Raw genomic sequence first — 22,182 nt, forward strand, 5'->3', positions numbered from 1 at the left:
CCAACAGGAGATAAAAACAGAGAGATTAACCAATATTTTGGCTCATGCTTGAGGACCTAATCTCTTTGGGAGAATGCGTCTGGTGTTCCCACTTTATCTCAAAGAAATTTCCCCTTGGTAATGGGTTTCCCAGTGTTTTATTCTTTCTTTTTTATTTACTGTTCTGCAATTACTGTATATATTTTATGTGTTCCTATTGTTATATCATTTTGTATATTTATGCACTGGTTAACCTTGTACAACATTAACTATAAACTAAATAAGCTTTGTCATTGTTGCTCTAAAAGTACCATAGCCGGTTTGACACATTTGTGTAGAAAGTTTCAGAGGACTATGTAGTTCTGTATTTGGTGCTCATTTACCTGCCATGGTTGCGTGTCCCTGACATTGGCACACATTCTGTAGGGAGGATTGTCAGTGGGCGTCTGGCACATGAGCAGTGAGTGCAGAGCTTGGGCGTAAGCATATACTGCCAGGTAGGCATGATACGTGTAACTGAGGTCATTCATCTCAAATAACCAAGGGATCAACCCTCTCAGGTCTTCCTCCCCCGTGCAAAGTGCTAGTAACCCTGTCAGGTTTGTCTGGTTCTCCTGTGTCTCTCCCCTTGGCCATCGGCAGCTAAAAGCTTTCTCCCAGAGTGTCCTTATCAAGGGGTATTTATTGGATCTCGATGGGTGAAGGGAACCGAGGAATTGCTCAAAACCTGGCATGGCGCCTGTATTAGGAATCAATCCAATCGTCCCATTTAATACTTTCCATGCCTTTCTGGAGAAAACACCAGGTGTAAGTCCAAAAGAAGCCGAAGAAATGAAGATTTTGTGTGTCAGCCCTTCATCATACAATGAATCCAGTAGAACCTTTACATGGACCTCAGGGCTGTGAAGAACAATTACATTGACCGAGCTCTTCTTGATAACATTCACCACACTTTGTATCTGAACCAGAGAGTAGCTCAAGTGGATCTTCTCCAGAAATGCTACACAACTGCCAGACTTCTCTATCCCAGCCTGAATAACCTGTCCCCCTTGCTCCCCAACATCATTGTCCACAACCAACATCCCTACGTAGGTCCAGCCAAAGAGGCCTATGAGGCGGGTGAGAGCCACGTTCTGGAACATGTTACTGGGCACAGTGCGGAGGAACGAGGGAAAGTTCATCTTGTTGCTCAGAGCTGAGAGGGTTGATCCGTGGCTGATCTGTAAATGAGACATTAGTAGTAGTAATTGTGTTCCCTACAAAGCCCATGAAGAGGTGACATTGTACTCTTCTACCATGAATCAATACCCCACTCAGTACAGGATAATTTCTGCTGCTGCCTGGCATTGCTTGCTACAGCCAAGTTTATTACCTACAGATTCCCCCAGGTTATTTTCCATCATGGATCCCATTAAGGGTACAAGTGATTGTATATTTAATCTCTAAATATCTGCATTAAAGCTCACCTGCCATCTGCACAATCAAACCCACCAGTCTTTCCGGAACACACATAATCTCTATGTCACTGGCAAACACACAGGCACTGTGATGCCCCCCTCATTAATGATACAGAACTTGTACAACACTTATAATGACACTGACACTGTACCTGTGGGAAGTGTAGGACCCCGAGTACCCTGGCAATGGGCAGAGAGAGGGCAGAGACCAGTTCTCCAACAATCCCAGCCATGAGAGAGTTTGCATGGCAGTTATATCCGGGAATTGGATTCCTCATCCCCGACATGACAGTTAGAGCACCACCAATTGCCCAGAGCTCACACATACAAGAGTCAACCAGCCTGAAGCCCAAGGTGATGTTGGGCAGGAGATCAGCAGAACCATTAATTTCATCAATAGCAAACATCAGGCCCAGAACATCCCGGTAATATCGGATCTGGAAGCTAAAGAATTGAACATGATACAGAAGCTTTTATTAATGTCTAGCAACTCTGTGTCTTGTGTGAGATACCATAGAGCAACTATTAGTATAATCCTACTTGTATCTCCATCCCATTGGCACTAATCCCGGGGCTAAAATCTGCCACAAACTGATTTTGATTAAAACTTCTAATATATTTACCATTTATCATTTAGCACGGCTTGTCCAGCAGTCTCGCAATTGTCCATATGGAAATTCTAAGGAATGTGTGTAGCCCACAAAGGAAAACGTGAGGTATGATCCAGGGATAAGGAAATGATACTGGATACAGGGAGTTAGTGTTAGGTGTACCCGAGGGTGCCTCCCTGAGCTTTGTGTCATGAGGACAATAAACCAGGTAATTCATTATAAATAAACACAGTAAATACCCAAAGCCTCACTGAGATGCTCCTATAGTGAATAACTATGAGATTGGAATATCAAATACTTTCATTTGAACTTATTTCTGTAAGACCAGCATCATATCCACCCTCTCATAGAAATAGACATAAGAGCTTATGGTGTCTCTTCTCATCATTATATGGGTGCCCAGAGTTAATGTCTTCAATCTGGGGTGTCGGGGTGTCTTACAGATAATGCTGATATTGTGGGAAACGCATTGTCCATTTCTACATTTCTCACCTTATACAAAGCCTGGCAGTACTTATATTTTAATGAGAGGGGACACTTAGGTGTGTGAACCCCTTGGACACAACCATGTAAAACCCAGTTAAACCCTCATTCAGTTTCTCAGGACACAACTCCCTCCAATCAGATCCCATTTAGTTCAACCTTTGACACACTTACTCCTTGCATGAAGCTGGCTGGGGCATCTCCTGGAAAGTTGGCCTTTGGAGTTCAAAACCAGAGTGGATGACAAACACTCCCCCAATTAGAACATCTCCAGGTTGGGAGAATGACTCCATGTCCCAGCTTTGGAGCCTGCAGGCCGGGGCTGTGTGCTCCTGCCCCAGGGAGCAGAGGAACAGGAGGACTTGGAGGAATCTTCTCATAGAGGCTTCTCCAGATGATGTCCTCCTCACTGTAATGGCCTTGTGCAGCTGGCCCAATGGGCACTTTGGAAAATAATGATAAAATAATAATAAGAATTCTAAGCTTTGTTTCTGAACTGTGAAATGATTAACATGTACCACCCTTGTACACTATGGCACCGTAAATCTTGAGGAGTAAAGTCCCAAACTAAATCTTTTGGAATTGACAGTTCATACAGAATTAAAAGAAACTGGTCGTACCGTCAGTTCTCAGTCTTTTTATTCTCTTTTCTCACTTCCCCAGAACTCCCAGGCTTTAAGGATAGAGAGTGTAGGAAATCAGTCTATATATGCAGCTTAGTTTTCTTTTAACCAACACCATGAGACACATCTTTCTATGCCAGGGTCCACATGTTGGGCTACAGATCAGTGATGGACTCTCAAGACCTTTCACATCCAGTGTCTGGTTATGGCTGTATACAGTAGTGTATAAGTGACCCCATCCAAGTGCAGCTCATGTACAACTGTACTTACTGCCTCCTGTAAATTCACCTTCTCCAGCTCTGGGATCTTCTCCATATAGATTATCATCTGTTGGTCTTTATTGACCAGGGGGAGGGACCTGCAGCTTCTCTTGGCCCCTGTATTGAAGGGATCACTGACCAAACTAGAATTATGGCCACACACAGTTACCCAAGGAGCAGAAATCAGCCTGGAACCTCAGTGTTCTGCCCGGTTGATACAGATAAGTTCATATATATATATATACATGTCAGCAGAGAGTTGTTGGGCAAATGAAGCGTCTCTGTGATTAGGAGGGAACCCGGGGGCCCAGAATACAGAATAACAGTACTTGGCATAATGATAATTATAGGCTTGACCTTCACTAATCACAGGCTCCTGGCCCACCCAGGTCCCAGGAATAGGAGATAATAAGTGGGTAGAGGTAGAATCTCCATAATTGGTGACTGGAAGGTGCTGAGTATGGAGATCCAACTAATAATCTTCTGCAACTGGAAATTATATGTCACCCAGGGACTCAGGGACTCAAGACTTGTGTGAACCTTCCATAATATCACGTTGCACTCAAACACTGACATGTGATGTACAATTTGCCTTACACTATGTAATCAGGCCCATAAGGGAGGGATATTTTCCCTTTAATATCACATCATGGTTCCTATCAATCAGAGAAATCAGCTGTGTGTGTAACAATAATACATGTATATTTATATCTGTCCCCCCTTTTCTACATACCCCCAAAATGACTGAGCTCATGTCACACAGGGGAGGAGGGATATTTTCTCGTTAAAGGAGAACTAAAGCCTAACTAAAGAAGTAGCTAGAAATGTTGTATATGATGTTTTGTGCTTCTGTACCAGCCCAAGGCAACCACAGCCCTTTAGCAGTAAAGATCTGTGTCTCCAAAGATGCCCCAGTAGCTCCTCATCTTCTTTTCTGCTGATTCACTGATTCACATGCTCTGTGCTGCTGTCACTTACTGAGCTTAGGGAGCCACTCACAATATACAGTACACATAGAATAGAAATGTCACAATATAAGGCTGATTAGTAATTAATACACATAATTACTACATGGCAGCACAGAAACCAGTGCAATTAGCATCAGAATTGAATAATCAGCAAACCTGTAGCATCAGCTTATATTACAGCCAGGGAAGCTCATTTTCTGCTGCTGGATAATTAGTGACGAGCCCTAAGCTTAGCTTCTCAACAGCCAATCAGAGTCCACTGAGCATGTGAGTGTCACAGACACTTTCCAAGATGGTGACCCCCTGTGACAAGTTTGAAGTCCTGGATCATTGCTGCTATTGACAAGCTCAAACTTTAGCCTCCTGCAATAAGTTCACTATAGAAAATAGGCCATTTTTAGCCACATTCATTTTTAGGCTTTAGTTCTCCTTTAAGGGAGCGATGGAGGTCGGGTCATACCTGGCAGGACAGATGGTCTGACCTTTCCATTTACCCTGGGAAAGCCTAATCCTTGGGTGGGTTCCACTTACTCGTGCCCCTTAGATATCGGGTGTTGGTGACGGCAGGTGAGAAGATGTGTGTGGTTTGTGTGAACTTTTAACAAAAAACACAAGTAGGAGGGGCAAAGCTCTAACTGTCAGATCTATGGCTGATTGCAAATGATTGGAGGAGGAGCGCAGAGGGATGGGCAGGAGCCTGGAGCAGAGCAAGTGGCAGAAGCAGAAATGGGCAGATCAGATGGCACCAAAGGGCAAGTGAAAGTTATATGGAAGGTTAGTGTGGGCTTTACTTGTATGTCCTTGTGCTGCACCTCATTGCTTTCTATGTTCTATATATTCTTAAATATCTATACAGGGATCTCCTGTGATTGGTCCTATGTATTTATTTTATACTAGTACCAAGGTTTTACTCTACACATGATGGGCACCCTTTACATTATCTTATTATATATATAGTAAATAATGCACCCCCTATTGTAAAATATAATCACATTTTGGATGAGGCTGAAGACGGTGCTTTTATACAGGTCAAGGAGCTCCAAGGAGATGTCTCATATCCTCATGTTTTAAAATAGTGGGGTATATTATTTCTTATAATACACAAATCCAGGGAGTCAAGTGACAGAAATGACATCACTAAGCACCAATTCTAACTGATGACATCACTAAGCACCGTTTATAAGGATATCATTTACAGGATATTCCTGTCTCTTGTGTATTATAAAGACATCTATAAACATTGGCAACATTACAATAACCAGACACATTAAGTGCCATTTAATGGGTCAGATTTAAAGAGACAGAAGTATTATACAGGGAAGGTTCTGGCGCCTCCTGCAGGTCGGTGTGAGTTTCTTTACTTCTCCTCGAGGGGAAACTTGTGGCTTCCCTGTATCTTGAGTACAAATCTAGAAAGAAAAGGGACAAACAATTCAACAATGATTCCCAGAAAGCAACTGTCACCCTTCCTGCCCACTCCCTGCAAATGAGCACGGGGCAACTGCACATGGGGTATTAGCAGCACTGGGGCAGCAATAGGCTGGAGGGGGGTAACATCTACTAGAGTTCATAATGAATAAGGGCATTGCCCTACAATCATGCACTACTGCCCTGGAATAGTTGGTAACACACAGGATACCCCTCCAGTGCACCCCAACATTCCCGCTGCAGTTCTACAAGCACATCCATGGATCACCTGCTGAATAACACTATACCGCCCCCTGCTGCAGTGGGGGTCTTGCATCCGACTTACCCCACAATGATTTATTCTGTATTTATACGCACTCCCATCTGCACCTCCTGCAGCATCTCATTGGCCCCGGGCACTGATCATCTCTGTGGCACTCAGACAGCTGCTCCCCGGAATTCCCACAGAGCGTCTCATTGAATGTTGGGCAGGAGCCAGACTTATCTGCAGGGGGAGATACAAGATAGAAAAGCCCCTCATGGTGAGGATCCAGCAGCATCATTTCTAGGGGGCGCTACTCTTCTCTTCTACTCTCTGAGCCCACATCTGACTGGGTCATATTGGGCCACATGTAATTTGTTACTGGCTCCAGTTGAGGAATTGGTGCAACAATGGTGCAACAAGGACAGGGTTCTAGTATTGCAGGAGGGTAATAACAGGGGGAGTGGTTATATTGGTGGATTTGGAGAAAATTTTGGTTAGAGAATTTTGTAATTGCTTCAGGCCAGAATAACCCATTAGGTACTGTCCCAGTGGGCTACAGATAGTGATGGGGCTAGAGAAATGGAGCCTTCAGCAGAAGAAGATGAGACAATAACCAGAATAAGGAAATGTTCCAATGACCAAAGGAGCTCACAGTTTGGTGGAAGAATCAAACAGGTTCATGGGATTTATTGGCCTCTGCAGGATCCCCCAGAACCCTGGCCAGTTGAACTGGAGCACAGTGTGAGGGTGGATTAGTTTGTAGTCTGGATCTTCTTTTTAGACCATGCATCACCCACCTCGCTTCTCCCAGGAACTTACAGATACTGTGCCCCATATGTTCCAGCTGTGCCCCAACTATATCAGTGTTCTACTTACCCAGCAGGGGCAAGAGACACACTTACTTTGCAGGGGTAGGAGACAGCGCTTCCTACAGCCGGAGAAGCAGCACTGTTCTGTCTCTTTACAGTCGGCACTGGTCTGACACTCGGACTTCTCTGTTATTAGATCAATTCCACACCTGGGGTAATCCACATCCATGGGGCACAGGTTTTTATCAACCAGAAGGAACTCTGGCTCTGGAAACAGAGAGAGATGGAGACACTCATTCCCATGTATAAAGTCTCCCTAGTTCCAGTGCAGGGTGAATGTACCTACTGTAGGTGCAGATTTACAAGTCCCAAGTGGCCAGGCAACAGTCTGATAAGCACAGTCTGATAAGTCCCCAAAACTGCATTTAATCAACAATCTCTCCCACTGTGCCTCAAACACCAATGTTTCCTACTGTTTCTCCAACCACCAATGTCTCCTACTGTGCCTCAAACACTAGTGTTTTCTACTGTTGTTCCAATCAGCAATGTCTCCTATTGTTGCCTCAACCACCAGTTGTTCCAATCAGCAATGTCTCTGTAACAACTCACCTTCCTGGTGGCCTAGTGGTGCGGCGGGGATGCCCCCTGCCTGTTTCTGACGATTCTGACTTCTGAAATCCTGACCCTGCCTGATAACTGACTCTTCTATTCTGTAACCCTTCTGATTGATGTCCTGGTTTGACCCTTGCCTCTTTGACTCCGCTTGTACTCTGCCTGCCCCGACCCCGCCTGATCTGACTTCGCTTTCTGTCTACGCCTTGTACCATGACCTTCTGCCCAAAAGACTTTGCATTACCGTTGTGCCCCTTTGCTTGTTCAGAATCCCTCACTTTGCACCTCTCTTAATAAAACCTGGCGGCATCTGACTAGCTGAGGGCTCCTCCCGAGGTGAAAGCCGGCTGTTAAAGGCAGAAGCAAGAGCCGAGAACAGGGTGTTTAGCATCGCTCTTCTAGTGCAGATAACACAATTGCGCTCTCTGCACTAGTGTCATGCAGAGCCCCGACAGGGCGGCAATGGAAGGCCGTCTCAGACGCCTCTGCTCCAGCGCTTAGAGGATCATGAGTGGAAGCAAGACTACCTGATGCAAGGCTTCCATAGACTCGTAGTCTGGATCCTTCGCAACAGTCGCCAAGTCCAGTAGCCTCTCCTCCTGTTACCGTCCAAGTGGGTTCCTCTTTTGCCGTGTTAGGTAATATTCCTAAATCCCATGAACCCAAAATTTCTTTCCCTGAAAAATTTTGTGGGGATAGAACAAAATTCTTTGTCTTCCAGGAGGCATGCAAATTATACCTTAGCTTTTTCCCTAAATTCTTCACTACTGATGAGGAAAAAGTAAGGTTTGTATTGACCCTTTTACAGGATGACCCCCAAATTTGGGCCCTAAGATTACCCTCCACAGATCCTGCCCGTTATTCCCTTGAAACCTTCTTTAGCAATATGGCGATACTTTATGATGACCTGGATCGTACATCATCTGCCGATGCCGTGATTTGTAAATGATGCCAGGGAAAGTGGGATGCTGAGGTATTGCCGGTGGGCTGTAGAAACTGGTTGGAATGACATGGCTCTTCGTAGCCAGTTAGGCTGGGCTCTCTGAGCTAGTTAGATAGGGCTCTCTGATTCTGTCAAAGACAGCCTAGTAAACTACCCTCTATCTACTAATTTGGATTATCTAATGTCTCTTGCCATCCAAGTAGATAGAAGACAGAGGGAGAGAAGGGGTCAGTGTTCTAAGAGGCCGGGAAACTTCAAAGCCTAAATGGAGAAGGGGAGCTCCATTTGGGTCGAGAAGCTTCCTCTCCCCAATTTTCCTCTAGGATCATGATACCTGTTAAATTAACCTGGCCTACAGGCACCGTTAAGGTTTCTGCTTTTGTGGATTCAGGAGCAGCAGGGAATTTTGTGGATGCTGCTTCCACAGCAAGGTTTAAATTTCCTCTGTTATCCCTTATTCCTCCCATGAGAACCTTAGCCGTTGACAAAAGCCCTTTGGGGTCAGGTTTGGTAACTAAGAAAACCGTGGCATTATCCATGTGCACTAACAACTTGCACTCTGAGGAGTTATCCTTCTATGTTATCGAGGGTTCTTCTTCTCCTCTCATTTTAGTGTTACCTTGGCTACGGGTACATAACCCACATATTGACTGGGTAACTGGGGAGGTTCTTCAGTGGGGTCTAAATTGTAAGGGCTCTTGCATAAGTGTTCCTCAATTGGTGGCAGTCACATCCCTAGAAGGTTTACCCGTGGCTTATGCTGATTATTCTGATGTTTTTTCTAAAAAAGTTGCAGAAACATTACCTCCTCATAGGCGGCATGACTGTCCAATTGACCTCATCCCTGGGTCTATTCCCCCTAGAGGGACAACTTATCCTCTTTCTTTGCCCGAAGCCCAAGCAATGAAAGAGTACATCAGTGAAAGTCTCGAAAGAGGTTTCATTAGGCCCTCTAGCTCTTCTTTTTTGTGGGCAAGAAGGATGGAGGTCTTCGCCCATGTATTGATTATAGGGGCCTCAGAGAAGGGGATGAGTAGAAAACGGCCTTTAACACCAGGGACGGCCACTACGAATATTTAGTTATGGCATTCGGTCTTTGCAACGCCCCCGCAGTGTTCCAGGAATTTGTCAATGACATCTTCCAGGACCTGCTGGGGTTATTCGTAGTGGTATATCTTGACGATATTCTAATTTTTTCCTCTTACTTGAGTGATCATCAAAAACATGTCAGAGAAGTGTTGCTCAGGTTAAGAAAGAATAATTTATTTGCAAAGCTTGAGAAATGCACCTTTCAGGTTTCATCTGTCCAATTTTTGGGGTTCAATATCTCCGGTAAGTGTCTTGAAATGGATCCTGGGAAGGTTAAGGCCGTACTGGATTGGGCTCAGCTTCTTTCTTTAAGTGCAACTCAAAGATTCTTAGGCTTTACTAATTATTATCGTCAATTCATTAAAAACTTTTCTGTGGTGGTGTCTCCAATCACGGATCTAACCAAAAAGGGTGCAGATCCAAGTATGTGGCCTCCTGAGGCAATTCAAACTTTTGAATTTCTTAAAAAAGAGTTTGTGTCTGCCCCATTCTCCATCACCCCGATACCACTTTTCCTTTTATTGTAGAGGTTGATGCTTCAGAGGTTCAGGCAGGGGCGATCCTTTCTCAAAGGCATCCAATAACCAACAAGGTGCATCCATGTGCATTCTTCTCTAGGAAATTTTCACCTGACGAAGCCAATTATGACATTGGAAATAGAGAATTGGCCTTTGAGGAATGGCGACACTTGTTGGAGGGGGCTAAACATACTATAACGGTCTTTACTGACCACAAGAATTTGCTTTACATCGAGTCTGCCAAACGGTTGAATCCTAGGCAGGCTAGATGGGCTTTATTTTTTTCCCGGTTTAATTTCTCACTTACAGGCCTGGTTCCAAAAACGCTAAGGCTGATGCACTCTCTAGGAGCTTTGAGTCCAATTTGTCTGAACCTAGTGAGTGTGTTCCCATCATTCCGGGTGAGTTAATTGTGGCATCTCTAGGATCAGACCTTGCGATACTATTATCCTCAGCTCAATTGTCTGCCCCTGTAGATACTCCCTCCTGGAGGTTATTTGTACCTGAGGGCTTAAGGGAACAGGTTCTGGATGAGGCTCATAATTCTAAAATGGCGGGACATCCTGGTATCTCTAAAACTATGTCTTTATTGTCCCATGATGTGTGGTGGCCTTCATTTAAACAAGAAGTCAACAATTTTGTTAATTCTTGCCCTGTTTGTCAGAGATCAAAGTCTTCTAGGAACTTGACACAGGGATTGCTAAGGCCATTACCTATTCCTGACAGACCCTGGTCCCATCTGTCTATGGATTTTATTGTTGACCTCCCTTCATCTCAAGTGATTTGGGTGGTGGTGGATAGATTCAGCAAAATGAGTCATTTCATTTCCCTCCCACACCTCCCATCTTCTAAAACTTTGGCTGAGTTATTCATTTAGAATATTTTCAAATTACATGGTTTTCCGGTTAATATTGTTTCTGATAGAGGGGTACAGTTCGTTTCTAAATTATGGCGAGCAATCTGCTCTTTGGTTGGGATTGATTTGTCTTTCTCTACTGCATATCAGCCTCAAACTAATGGTCAAACTGAAAGGGTTAATCAGTCCCTTGAACAATTTGTTATGTGTCTGACAATCAATCCTCATGGGCTGAACTATTACCTTGGGCAGAATTTGCTTACAATAATGCAACTCATGCTTCTACTGGTCAATCTCCATTTTTTATTGTTAATGGTTTATATCCCAAAACATTTTCTTTTTCTGGTTCATTATCCTCTGTACTCTCTGTCAATTCTTCTGTTAAACAATTTGCCAGGATCTGGTCTGGGGTGCACGACTCTCTTTCTGCAGCTACGGCCGCTCAAAAGAGGGCAGCTGATAGGTCTGATAGGTCTCGTAGAGAGGCACCCAAATATCAGGTAGGAGACTCCGTTTGGTTATCAACAAAGAATATTAAACTTAAGGTTCCTTCACTCAAGTTGGGACCCAGGTTTATTGGTCCATATCCCATCACTGAAATAATTAATTCTTCTTCTGTTCGTCTCAAACTACTTGATAATTTTAAGATCTCTAATTCTTTCCATGTCTCTCTCTTAAAACCAGCCACACAGGTGCGAAAACAGTCTTTTCCTCCCCCAGTGTTGGTAGAAGGTCAGTCTGAATTCATATCCAAGAACTCCTTGACTCTCGCCTTGTGCGGGGTAAGTTGCAATATCTTGTACAATGGAAGTGTTACGGCCCTGAGGAGAATTCTTGGGTTCCTGTTTGTGATATAAGGGCTGATCGTCTCAGGAAACAATTCCACCTTAAATTTCCTGAGAGACCTGGGGGTCCGTTGGCCCTGTGTGTTTAATGGCGCAGTCTCGCTGGCGTGATGATGCCAGTGCACATTGGCGCGAAATTCAAACACTATTTAATGGCATTTCTGTGTGTGAGTCCTTGACCATTATAGGATCTTGTAGACCATTTTAGTCCAAAGAACTTGGAGCACAGTTGATGGGGCAGAGGGTATTGAGGTGGATGATGCAAAGAACAGTGGGTACAGCAGACAAGGAAGGTACTGGGAGCACAGTCCAAGTGTAGATGTAGTTGTAGAACCACAGAAGAAGGACATTGTTAGCAGTAGGACTCATTCTGATGTGGGGACCTACCAATAAATTATAAACAGATATATTTCTGGGATAGGGGGATGTAGTTTTTGCTTGCACCCACCTTAGTAAATCATCTCATGTGATTGATTTGATACAGTGGCCCTGCTAAGTTGCTCACACAACTCTATGCTTTGAGCAACTGCTTGGCTAGGCCCAACCCCAGTGATCAGTTCTGGAACCTTCTTTGCTTCAGTACCAAGTAGATGTTGTTCTTATGGACTTCAGTGCAAAGAGACTCAGGAGCTATTGGTCCCAGGTCTGAACCTCAAACATAGAAAGTGTTAAATAATTAGATGTTTACTTTCCTTGTGACCCAAATTCCAGGCCCATTAAATACATGGCCCAGCTGCTTCCCTATTTACTCTTGTCACCTACTAATGACTTTACCACCAAACCAGATGCCAAGTGGCCCGTCTCTATAAGAACTTAATGTTCATAACCCAAACCTCACCATGAGTTCTGTGTATAGGGGAATGGCCCAAGCAAACCAGAGAGAAAGCAAGTCAAGGGAAGATCTACCCTTATGGGTGAACAATGGGCTACAGGGCCAAGCTGTATGTTCTGTGCAGAATTACTATTAGCCCCACAGTGGCCCCGCCTCTAAATGCTCCAGTTGGGATGTTGGCAGGTGTGGAGCCCCCTGTGGCCTGGGAATGACACCCATGAATTTATACTAAGGTGCTACAGGTGCTACAGGTTCTCTCTGCCCTACTGGAATGGGCAATATAGACACATTCTGATACCCTGGAATAAATGGTCCAGTTCAGGACAATACCCACATTACTATCTCTCTCTCTCAATAGCATTTCAGCCCCTCATGTCAGGCCATGTTCCCATATGATATCCCAGCATGCTCCAGCAGCCACTATTCATTGGCTATGATAAGCCCACATGACAATCTGAGGAGGATACGGAATATAATTATATAACATCCCAGCACTTTCACCGAAGCAGCTTCGCTTCGCTCACATGGGACCCCAAAGTCCTGCCTGGCTCATGTACACAAGGAGTTGCCCTACTGCAAACCCCCTCCATAAAGGCACTTACAGGGAAATGCCCGGCAACATGACTGGAGTTATTGGGCTACTCCAGGAGGGGAAGGGGCAATAACAAACTCTTGCCCTTGGACCCTGCTATTGTAAGAGTCAATTAGACTGTAAGCTCTATGGGGCAGGGACCTCCTTCCCACTATGGGGAATATTTATCAAAAAGTGAAGTTAGAGATCACACAGTCGTCTAGGATTTTCAAAGGTGGATTTATCAAAGGGTGAACTTTCACTTCCACTCATTTATAAATACTCTTTTAAAAAATCCCATAGAAATGAATGGAGAGAGGCGGAATTTCACTCTAAAGGACTGTGTGATCTCTAACTTCTCTCTTTGATAAATATTCCCCCATGTCTCTTGTCACATAGCACTGAAGCTGTTTGTCCTGACATGAGTTCTATGTATATTTATTATGTGTTTTGTCTTCTATATTTATTGTATTTTTATGCAATGTACAGCTGCGGCTCTTTACAAATAAAGTTATATATACATATACATCCATATACATACATACATATACAGATACATATACATACATCCATATACATACATACATATACAGATACATATACATAGGGTGGCAAATGTGAATAACGGTTGGACAATGGTTGTTGTATATTCACTAGAGTTGCCCAGCCTGTGGCCCTCCTGCTGTCCCAGACACAGTTGAAGGGTGCTGGGAGTTGTGTTAAACAAAAGTTGCCCTAATTACAGCTGTTTGTGCCAAATGAATGTTATTGTCACGGAAATGAATCTGTTTAAATATGACCCAGATGCATATGTGGCCCCGGGGCCCCTCTGTCAACAATGAATTCCAGCGAGTCACTAATCACCTGTAGTGCTGGGGGTTGGGCACCTGACTGTCATAGGGGCCCTGAATCAGCATCTCATGTCTCCACAGTCACAACTGTCACTTACAGGTCTCATTATTAACCCTGCACTGGAATCACACTGAAAGTGACTCCTGAACTCACGTATAATTATGGGGGTTCCCCTATCACCTAGTTCTGTGTCATTGTGTCTGTCCCTTTCTCTTCTCTGCACTGCTGCTTCTGACTCCTGATACAACTTCCCAATATCCATTCATTCCTCATTCTCACTGGGTTTATAGTTCTGTGTAACTGTCATTGTGTCTGTCCCTTTCTCTTCTCTGCACTGCTGCCTCTGACTCCTGATACAACTTCCCAATATCCATTCATTCCTCATTCTCACTGGGTTTATAGTTCTGTGTAACTGTCATTACTATTGTCCCTGTCTGTCTGTCCATTTACGTTCTCTGCACTGCTGGTTCTGACTCCTGAAACAATGTAAGAGAAGCCAGCTGACTAGCAGACCAGTGAGGAAGCATGCAGGTCTCCTATTGTGTAACTTGGGTCAGTGACCCAGGGATCATCCCCATACAAAGTTCAGGTTGGTCAGTACAAGGGTGAAAGTTGGGATTTACACTCGCAGGTTCCAGTGCCGCTGTCGCCTTTTCCCAACAAACATCTTAATATCTAAATATCAAAGTAAAACAAGTGCAAATACACAGATACAAGCCACACTTGCCCCCGGGTGAGTGCCCACTCTATAATGATACAAAAGAGTCTGTGCTTTGGGCATGAATACAGCACTGCTGCCCACCAGTAGAGATGTCGCGAACTGTTCGCCGGCGAACTTGTTCGCGCGAACATCGGGTGTTCGCGCTCGCCGGAAGTTCGCGAACGTCGCGCGACGTTCGCCATTTTGGGTTCGCCATTGTTGGCGCTTTTTTTTGCCCTCTCACCCCAGACCAGCAGGTACATGGCAGCCAATCAGGAAGCTCTCCCCTGGACCACTCCCCTTCCCTATAAAAACCGAAGCCCTGCAGCGTTTTTTCACTCTGCCTGTGTGTGCTGAAGAGATAGTGTAGGGAGAGAGCTGCTGCCTGTTAGTGATTTCAGGGACAGTTGAAAGTTTGCTGGCTAGTAATCGTTTGATACTGCTCTGTTATTGGAGGGACAGAAGTCTGCAGGGGTTTGAGGGACATTTAAGCTTAGGTAGCTTTGCTGGCTAGTAATCTACCTTCTACTGCAGTGCTCTGTATGTAGCTGCAGTGGGCAGCTGTCCTGCTTCTGATCTCATCTGCTGACTGCTGCAATAACAGTAGTCCTTGTAAGGACTGCTTTTATTTATTTTTTGTTGTTTTACTACTACTACTACTACTACTACTATAAGAGCCCAGTGCTATTAGTCTAGCAGTGTTGGGGAGTGGGACTGGTGTGCTAATCTGCTGCTCCTAGTAGTTCAGCAGCACCAACTTTAATTTTTTTTTTTTAATATTCATTTTTTTTTATTTTACTTTTTTTATTTTACTACCGCTGTAGTAGTGTATAAGTTGACCTTTTAGGCATTATTTGCCCTGTAGGCATTATTTGCACAGTGTTTTCTTCAACCCGCCATCTAGCTGTGTGACCTTGTTCACATTCTGTCTAAATATCCATAATATTACCGTCTCCAGAAAAAACACCGGAGTGACTTTTTTCAAGCAGCCATAATATATTTTACGTAATCCGTATCCACCGCTGTAGTAGTGTATACGTTGACCTTGTAGGCATTGTTTGCCCAGTTTTTTTGGCCGCAGCCACTGAAGCACAGAGGCCAGAAAAAATATGCCATATAAATGCTGAAAATAGTCATTTTTTGCCATACGTTGACTCAACGTATATGGCAAAAAATGACTATTTTCAGCATTTATATGGCATATTTTTTCTGGCAACTGTGCTTCAGTGGCTGCGACCAAAAAAATGCATATTTTCTGCATTTATATGGCATAATTTTTCTGGCCTCTGTGCTTCAGTGGCTGCAACCAAAAAAATTTATATTTTCAGCATTTATATGGCATAATTTTTCTGTCAACTGTGCTTCAGTGGCTGCGACCAAAAAAATGCATGTTTTCTGCATTTATATGGCATAATTTTTCTGGCCTCTGTGCTTCAGTGGCTGCAACCAAAAAAGTTTATATTTTCAGCATTTATATGGCATAATTTTTCTGTCAACTGTGCTTCAGTGGCTGCGACCAAAAAAATGCATATTTTCTGCATTTATATGGCATAATTTTTCTGGCCTCTGTGCTTCAGTGGCTGCAACCAAAAAAATTTATATTTTCAGCATTTATATGGCATAATTTTTCTGGCAACTGTGCTTCAGTGGCTGCGTCCAAAAAAACTGGGCAAACAATGTCTACAAGGTCAACGTATGGCGAAAAATGACTATTTTCAGCATTTATATGGCATATTTTTTCTGGCAACTGTGCTTCAGTGGCTGCGTCCAAAAAAACTGGGCAAACAATGCCTACAAGGTCAACGTATGGCAGTTGTTTAAAGAGAACAGCAGATTACTAGCCAGCAAAGCTACCTAAGCTAAAATGTCCCTCAAATCCCTGCAGACTTCTGTCCCTCCAATACAGAGCAGTATCAAGCAGATTACTAGCCAGCAAACTTACTATCATCTGTCCCTGAAATCACTAACAGCTCTCCCCCTACACTATCTCTTCCAAGCACACACAGGCAGATTTTTCAGATACATTTTTGCCCTTGATCCCCCTCTGGCATGCCACTGTCCAGGTCGTTGCACCCTTTAAACAACTTTAAAATCATTTTTCTGGCCAGAAATGTCTTTTCTAGATGTTAAAGTTCGCCTTCCCATTGAAGTCTATGGGGTTCGCGAACCGTTCGCGAACCGCTCGCGTTTTTGCGCAAGTTCGCGAATATGTTCGCGAACTTTTTTTCCGACGTTCGCTACATCCCTACCCACCAGTAGCCACAGGGCACAATTAGGAGAGGACTGGCAAGTACCTGCTGCTTGGAGCAATGAGAAAACCCAGATGTGAGTCTTTCTATTGTGCCCTATGGCCCGGGATTATAACAGTTTATTGTCCTCTCCTGCCCCCCTTACACCCAGAGTCTCCAAATGGCTTGTCATCTAACAGGGCATGTGCCCAAGGGCTCCTTCTGGAGAGGGTATGAGATGCTGCAGGTATTGTCTCTCTCTCTGTAATTATATATATATATAGTGTATATGTGTTTGTTTAGCTCCCTGACGAGAGGTCACAGTAAGAGACTGAACAGTCGGGGTTTAAATGAAATGGCTGTGTCTGTGGGACAATATAGATTTCTATATGGGGGGGAGGTAGGAGGCCGGTGACTTACCTTCAGGAACCACATCTCCTTGGCACATGAAGGTGGTGACGGAGAAGAGAGTGAGGAACAAGGGGCCCCACGTTGGAGTCATTGCAGCACCCGACCTTCTCCCACTGACGGAACCTGCCCCACCGGCTGCTTTTAACTACAAGTACAAGAGACAAATGTGTCACCAACTTCCTTGTTCCTCGGCTCATTCACATTCCTCCAGCCTTGCCCCCCCCAAGTCACATGATGTGCCCCAAACTCACTTATGGATCTTTCCTTGTGTTATTTCCTCCTTGTTGCCAATGAACCGTTGGGTGCCAGTGCCTGGGGGGGTATTGAACCTTCCATGTTATTATAAGGCTGCAGAAAAAAGAACTCACTTGTGTTGTTGGGGTATCTACTGCCCCCCATTACTGCCCATCTGTGCCCAGCCAGGGGCAAGTTCAGTAGGGGGGTTACCCTTAGGGCAATTAGTTGCTGGAATTATTTTCCCATACACAACACCACTATTTGGCATTTGTACAACACACAGTCGTATGTCTGAGCTACAGGAGCTTTCTATGAGTCAGTCGCTCCCCACAAACACACACACAGTTCTGGGTAATGACTTGGGCTGAGGACGGGATAGAGACCCAACATAGAACTTCCCAATCTCCTCACACCCCCTGCGCTCTCCCATTGGCTCCTCCCACATCAAACACAAAAACAACTGCCAGAAGGACAAAAACAAAATTATTTTTATAATTCCATTGGTTGGAGCCACTATTTGCTGCAGGACAACTCCAATGTGTTTCCCACCCAATCGTTTTCCTATACAATCGCCTGCAATCTCCTGCCATTGGGGCTCTGACCTACTAAGATGACAAGTTCCCCAATGTGATTTATATAGAAGGTTCAGGGGGCAATTATAGCCCCAACACAGATTTATTCTGTTAATTATGAAAATGTAGAATTGCTTCTTGTTGTACAGGTTGTACAGGTTGTCTTGTTGTTCTCACAGGACTGACAGGATCATTGTCTGATGTTTATACTTTGTAAATGAGGAAGAAAATGCTCGTTCCTGCTGACAGTTGTTGCTTAACCTGACAGTCAACAGAAACTTATGCTGAATTACATTCCTACAATATTTTCAGAGACTTATATAATTACTAGACGTGTCATAAATCTGTGCACTTCATGTATCTATAGAAGTTTAAATTGTCTTGAATATGAAAGCTCAAGTCTTGGTTCAAAACACATCAGATAATAGTGCTGCACTAGCAGAAGTCTGCACTGAAATGTTTTCACTGAATTTTTTGCACTGTTTTTTGAAACAGCAAACTGTTTTTTTTATATTTAATTTTGAAATTTGGTATGGGGCTAGACATATTGTCAGTTTCCCAGGAGCCCTCAGGTCATGTGACTCTCAGAAACTTCAGTCTCTCTTTACTGCTGTGCTGTAAATTGGAGTGATATCACCCCTCCCTTCCCTCCCCATCAGCCCATCAGCAGCCTATCAACAGAACAACCGGAGCAGTTCCCTGACACCTCTGCTGATGGAGTTGTTTGCAGTGCTAAAAGTGTTGGCTCCTTCTCAAAACACAGGGTCATGGAACAAATCTCTGAGATGCCTCAACCTCACCAATATTATAGCTTAAAAACATATTTGTTAGTTCAAGATTTACAATTTATATTGTAGAGTGAATTATTTGTAATGTAACAGTGTCATTTAATAAAAAAAGTAAACCATAAAAATTATGACAGAATGCCTTTAAGGATTGCTCTCTGTTTGTTTTTACTGAGAGGATCAAGATACTTCATTATATTGGACTCTCTTTGTTTGCCGGCAAGGTGCTAGGTGAGTTTTCAGGACACTCGGCTTTCTCTGTTTAAGGCTAATCACTTGTAGACTAACATAATGTCTCTACAAGGAACTAATATTCAAGTCATACTAATATTCAAGAAATGAAATCTGCAAAAGAATTATTTCAAATGTCAAATGTTTTCAAACATAGAGGGGCTGATTCACTAAGGGTCGAATATCGAGGGTTAATTAACCCTCGATATTCGACTAGGAATTGAAATCCTTCGACTTTGAATATCGAAGTCGAAGGATTTAGCGCAGATAGTTCAATCGAACAATCGAAGGATTATTCCTTCAATCGAACGATTAAATCCTTTCGAAGGATTTAAATCCAACGATCGAAGGAATATCCTTCGATCAAAAAAAGTTAGCCAAGCCTATGGGGACCTTCCCCATAGGCTAACATTGACTTCGGTAGCTTTTAGATGGCGAACTAGGGGGTCAGGGCCGCCATTAGAAATCACGGGGCCCCGTACAACAAAATTTTTGGGGCCCCCTGGGCCCCGCCCACACTGACGACCAAGCTCCGCCCCATATCCCGCCCACATCGCAGTTAAAAGACCACACAGACATCAGCGCTAAAAAAGTAACCCCCCCCCACACAAGTTGTAAAAAGCTATTGATGGTCAGGGCCCCCTTATAAAAAAAATTGGGGCCCCAAAAAAAAAAAAATTTAAATTTTTTTTTTTAAAAACATTGGTGGCAGGGGCCCCCTGTTAAAAAAAACTTGGGGCCCCAACAAAAAAAAATGTAAAAAAAACTAAAAAATAAACAAACATTGGTGGCAGGGGCCCCCTTCTAAGTTAAAAACAAATTGGGGCCCCAAAAAAAAATTTGAAAAATAATTAATTTTTTTTTGAAAAAAAAAAAAAACATTGGCGGCAGGGGCCCCCTTATAAGTTAAAAACAAATTGGGGCCCCAAAAAAAAATTTGGAGAAAAAAAATTTTTTTTGAAAAAAAAAAAAAATGGTGGCAGGGGCCCCCTTACAAGTTAAAAACAAATTGGGGCCCCAAAAAAAATTTAAAAAAAAAATAATTTTTTTTTGAAAAAAAAAACTGGTGGCAGGGGCCCCCTTACAAGTTAAAAAAATTTGGGGCCACCAAAAAGAAAATTAATTTTTTTTTTAAAAAAAAAACCCAAAAAAAACCAATGGTGGCAAGGGTCCCTTACGAGTTAAAAAAAAAATTGGGGCCCCAAAAACAAAAGTTTTAAAAAAAAGATTGGTGGCAGGGGCCTATAGAATATTAAAATAATACATTGGTGGCCAGGGGATTAAAAAAAAAAAACCACAAACTGGTGTTCAGTAGAATTGAACTCATGGCTTCAGTACTTCAACTTCGCCTCCTTTCGTGACTTCGGGTCTTTTCACCGCTTCAGGACTTCGGCTTCGGCTGTTTTCGTGACTTCGGGTCTTTGCGCTGCTTCAGGACTTCAGCTTCGGCTGTTTTCGTGACTTCGGGTCTTTTCGGCGCTTCGTGACTTCGGGACTTCGGCTTTTTCCGTGACTTCGGGTCTTTTCGTCGCATCGGCTTCGGCTTTTCGGCACTTCCGCATTCGGCACTGAAGAGGCAAGACGTACGGCTCGGGCGCTCGTAAGGGGGGCCCGGATCTTCAAAAAAATGCAGCGCTGCCGGGCCCCCCTTCATGCCCGGGCCCGGTACGCTTGTCCCCCCTGTCCCCCCCCTGATGGCGGCCCTGTAGGGGGTCAAAGTTTTTTTTAAAGAGACAGTACATCGACTATCGAATGGTCGAATAGTCGAATGATCTTTACTTCGAATCCTTCGATTCGAAGTCGTAGTCGTAGTCGAAGGTCGAAGTAGCCCATTCGATAGTCGAAGTAGCCCAAAAAAACTTTGAAATTCGAAGTTTTTTAACTTCGAATCCTTCACTCGAAGTTAGTGAATCGGCCCCTTAGAGATATCTTGCATTGTTAAACAAATCAAATGTTGAAGGTAAAAAGAGATGATCTCATTAATGAGCAAATGTGTAAAACTGCACTTGATATAATAATGAAGATTGAGTATAGGATTGTACAGACGACAAACACTTCTAAGAATCTAAGTGATATGACTCTACTGCAGAAACAAGTGAGAACATCACTCATTGAACCTCCTCCAGGTCTGAACACCTCTGCACCTCCATACATTCCCTCAACCTCGTCTGTAACAATTCCAGATACCAGGCTGCAACATGTTCCTCGGATCAATAAGATGGTAAGGTCAGAAATATAGGATTATTACCAAGTACATGATCCAATGTGAGATTATAAGCACCGGTCTTACAAAGTTTGATGATCATCCTGAAAACTACAGGGCTTGGAAGTCTACATTCAAAACAACAATAGAAGAGTCAAGAGTTTATTGTCATTTCCTCCATATACGTTTGTACAATACACAGTGAAAGGAAACAACGTTCCTCTAGGACCCTGGTGCTACACACAACATAGATGTACCGGACAACAGACAAAAGTGCATAAATGTGCAACTGGTGCGAGACAGGACAGGACAGTGCAGGGACAGGACAAGACACACTCAGCAGATATAATATGTTAAGTAAATAATGCTAAACGTCAGACATGATGGTGTATCATTGTGACATGATAGTAGTAAGAACATGATGAAGAACATGATTTGGTTATCACCACAAAAGATGAACTTGACCTAAACTGGTTATTCTCGGAGTCTTCTAAACATGTTGCTCAGATCAGAAGAGTGCAAGTGCACAATTCAACAGCAGCCTTCAGTGCTACTTGGGAAATTACAGCAGACGTATGGCAGCTCAGAAGTTATAGAAAATGCCCTGTTTAAAAGAATAAAGGATGTTCCCAAACTCTCCAACAGGGTCAATCTTACATTTCAAGAACTGAGTAATGTTCTTCAAAGGTTAAAACTGACTAATTGGGGTGGGATGCGGCGGGATGGCATCCCGTTACTTTTTTTAAATGACTGCTCTCCATCGAATGGAACGAATTATAATACCGGAGCTCTGTGGAACCGTTTTGTGTTCTGTCCTGCTCTGTGAAGAGCGCCA

The 22,182-nt window shown here is 43.6% G+C and overlaps 2 protein-coding genes across 2 annotated transcripts; both read right to left on the reverse strand.

Annotated features, from left to right (window-relative positions):
• Window positions 1–122: 122 nt before the first annotated feature.
• Window positions 123–3,468, reverse strand: LOC121393970 (extracellular calcium-sensing receptor-like). Its single transcript, XM_041563842.1, has 4 exons — window positions 3,424–3,468; window positions 2,705–2,973; window positions 1,589–1,880; window positions 123–1,235 (listed from the first exon to the last, which is right to left on the reverse strand). The coding sequence occupies exons 1-4, from the start codon at window positions 3,466–3,468 to the stop codon at window positions 324–326; spliced, it is 1,518 nt and encodes a 505-aa protein (XP_041419776.1). The 3' UTR covers window positions 123–323.
• A 2,162-nt stretch (window positions 3,469–5,630) lies between these two features.
• Window positions 5,631–17,494, reverse strand: LOC108717285 (WAP four-disulfide core domain protein 12). The gene is made up of 4 exons (XM_018264170.2): window positions 17,329–17,494; window positions 6,956–7,129; window positions 6,135–6,293; window positions 5,631–5,790 (listed from the first exon to the last, which is right to left on the reverse strand). Exons 1-3 carry the CDS (start codon window positions 17,408–17,410, stop codon window positions 6,157–6,159), a joined length of 393 nt encoding a protein of 130 aa, XP_018119659.1. The 5' UTR covers window positions 17,411–17,494; the 3' UTR covers window positions 5,631–5,790; window positions 6,135–6,156.
• Window positions 17,495–22,182: the final 4,688 nt, after the last annotated feature.

The sequence above is a fragment of the Xenopus laevis genome, chromosome 5L (genome assembly GCF_017654675.1).
Source record: "Xenopus laevis strain J_2021 chromosome 5L, Xenopus_laevis_v10.1, whole genome shotgun sequence".
Lineage (NCBI taxonomy): Eukaryota > Metazoa > Chordata > Amphibia > Anura > Pipidae > Xenopus > Xenopus laevis.

Excerpts from the sequence above, each read along its gene's own strand:
- LOC108717285 (XM_018264170.2), bottom strand. The coding sequence starts at position 17,410 with ATGACTCCAACGTGGGGCCCCTTGTTCCTCACTCTCTTCTCCGTCACC. Across the intron at positions 7,130-17,328 it reads AGGAGATGTGGTTCCTGAAG|AGCCAGAGTTCCTTCTGGTT; the intron begins GTAAGTCACCGG and ends CTCTGTTTCCAG. Across the intron at positions 6,294-6,955 it reads CTGTCTCCTACCCCTGCAAA|ATAAGTCTGGCTCCTGCCCA; the intron begins GTAAGTGTGTCT and ends CTCCCCCTGCAG.
- LOC121393970 (XM_041563842.1), bottom strand. The coding sequence starts at position 3,468 with ATGGAGAAGATCCCAGAGCTGGAGAAGGTGAATTTACAGGAGGCA. Across the intron at positions 2,974-3,423 it reads AGGTGAATTTACAGGAGGCA|TGCCCATTGGGCCAGCTGCA; the intron begins GTAAGTACAGTT and ends TATTTTCCAAAG. Across the intron at positions 1,236-1,588 it reads GGGTCCTACACTTCCCACAG|GGAACACAATTACTACTACT; the intron begins GTACAGTGTCAG and ends TGGGCTTTGTAG.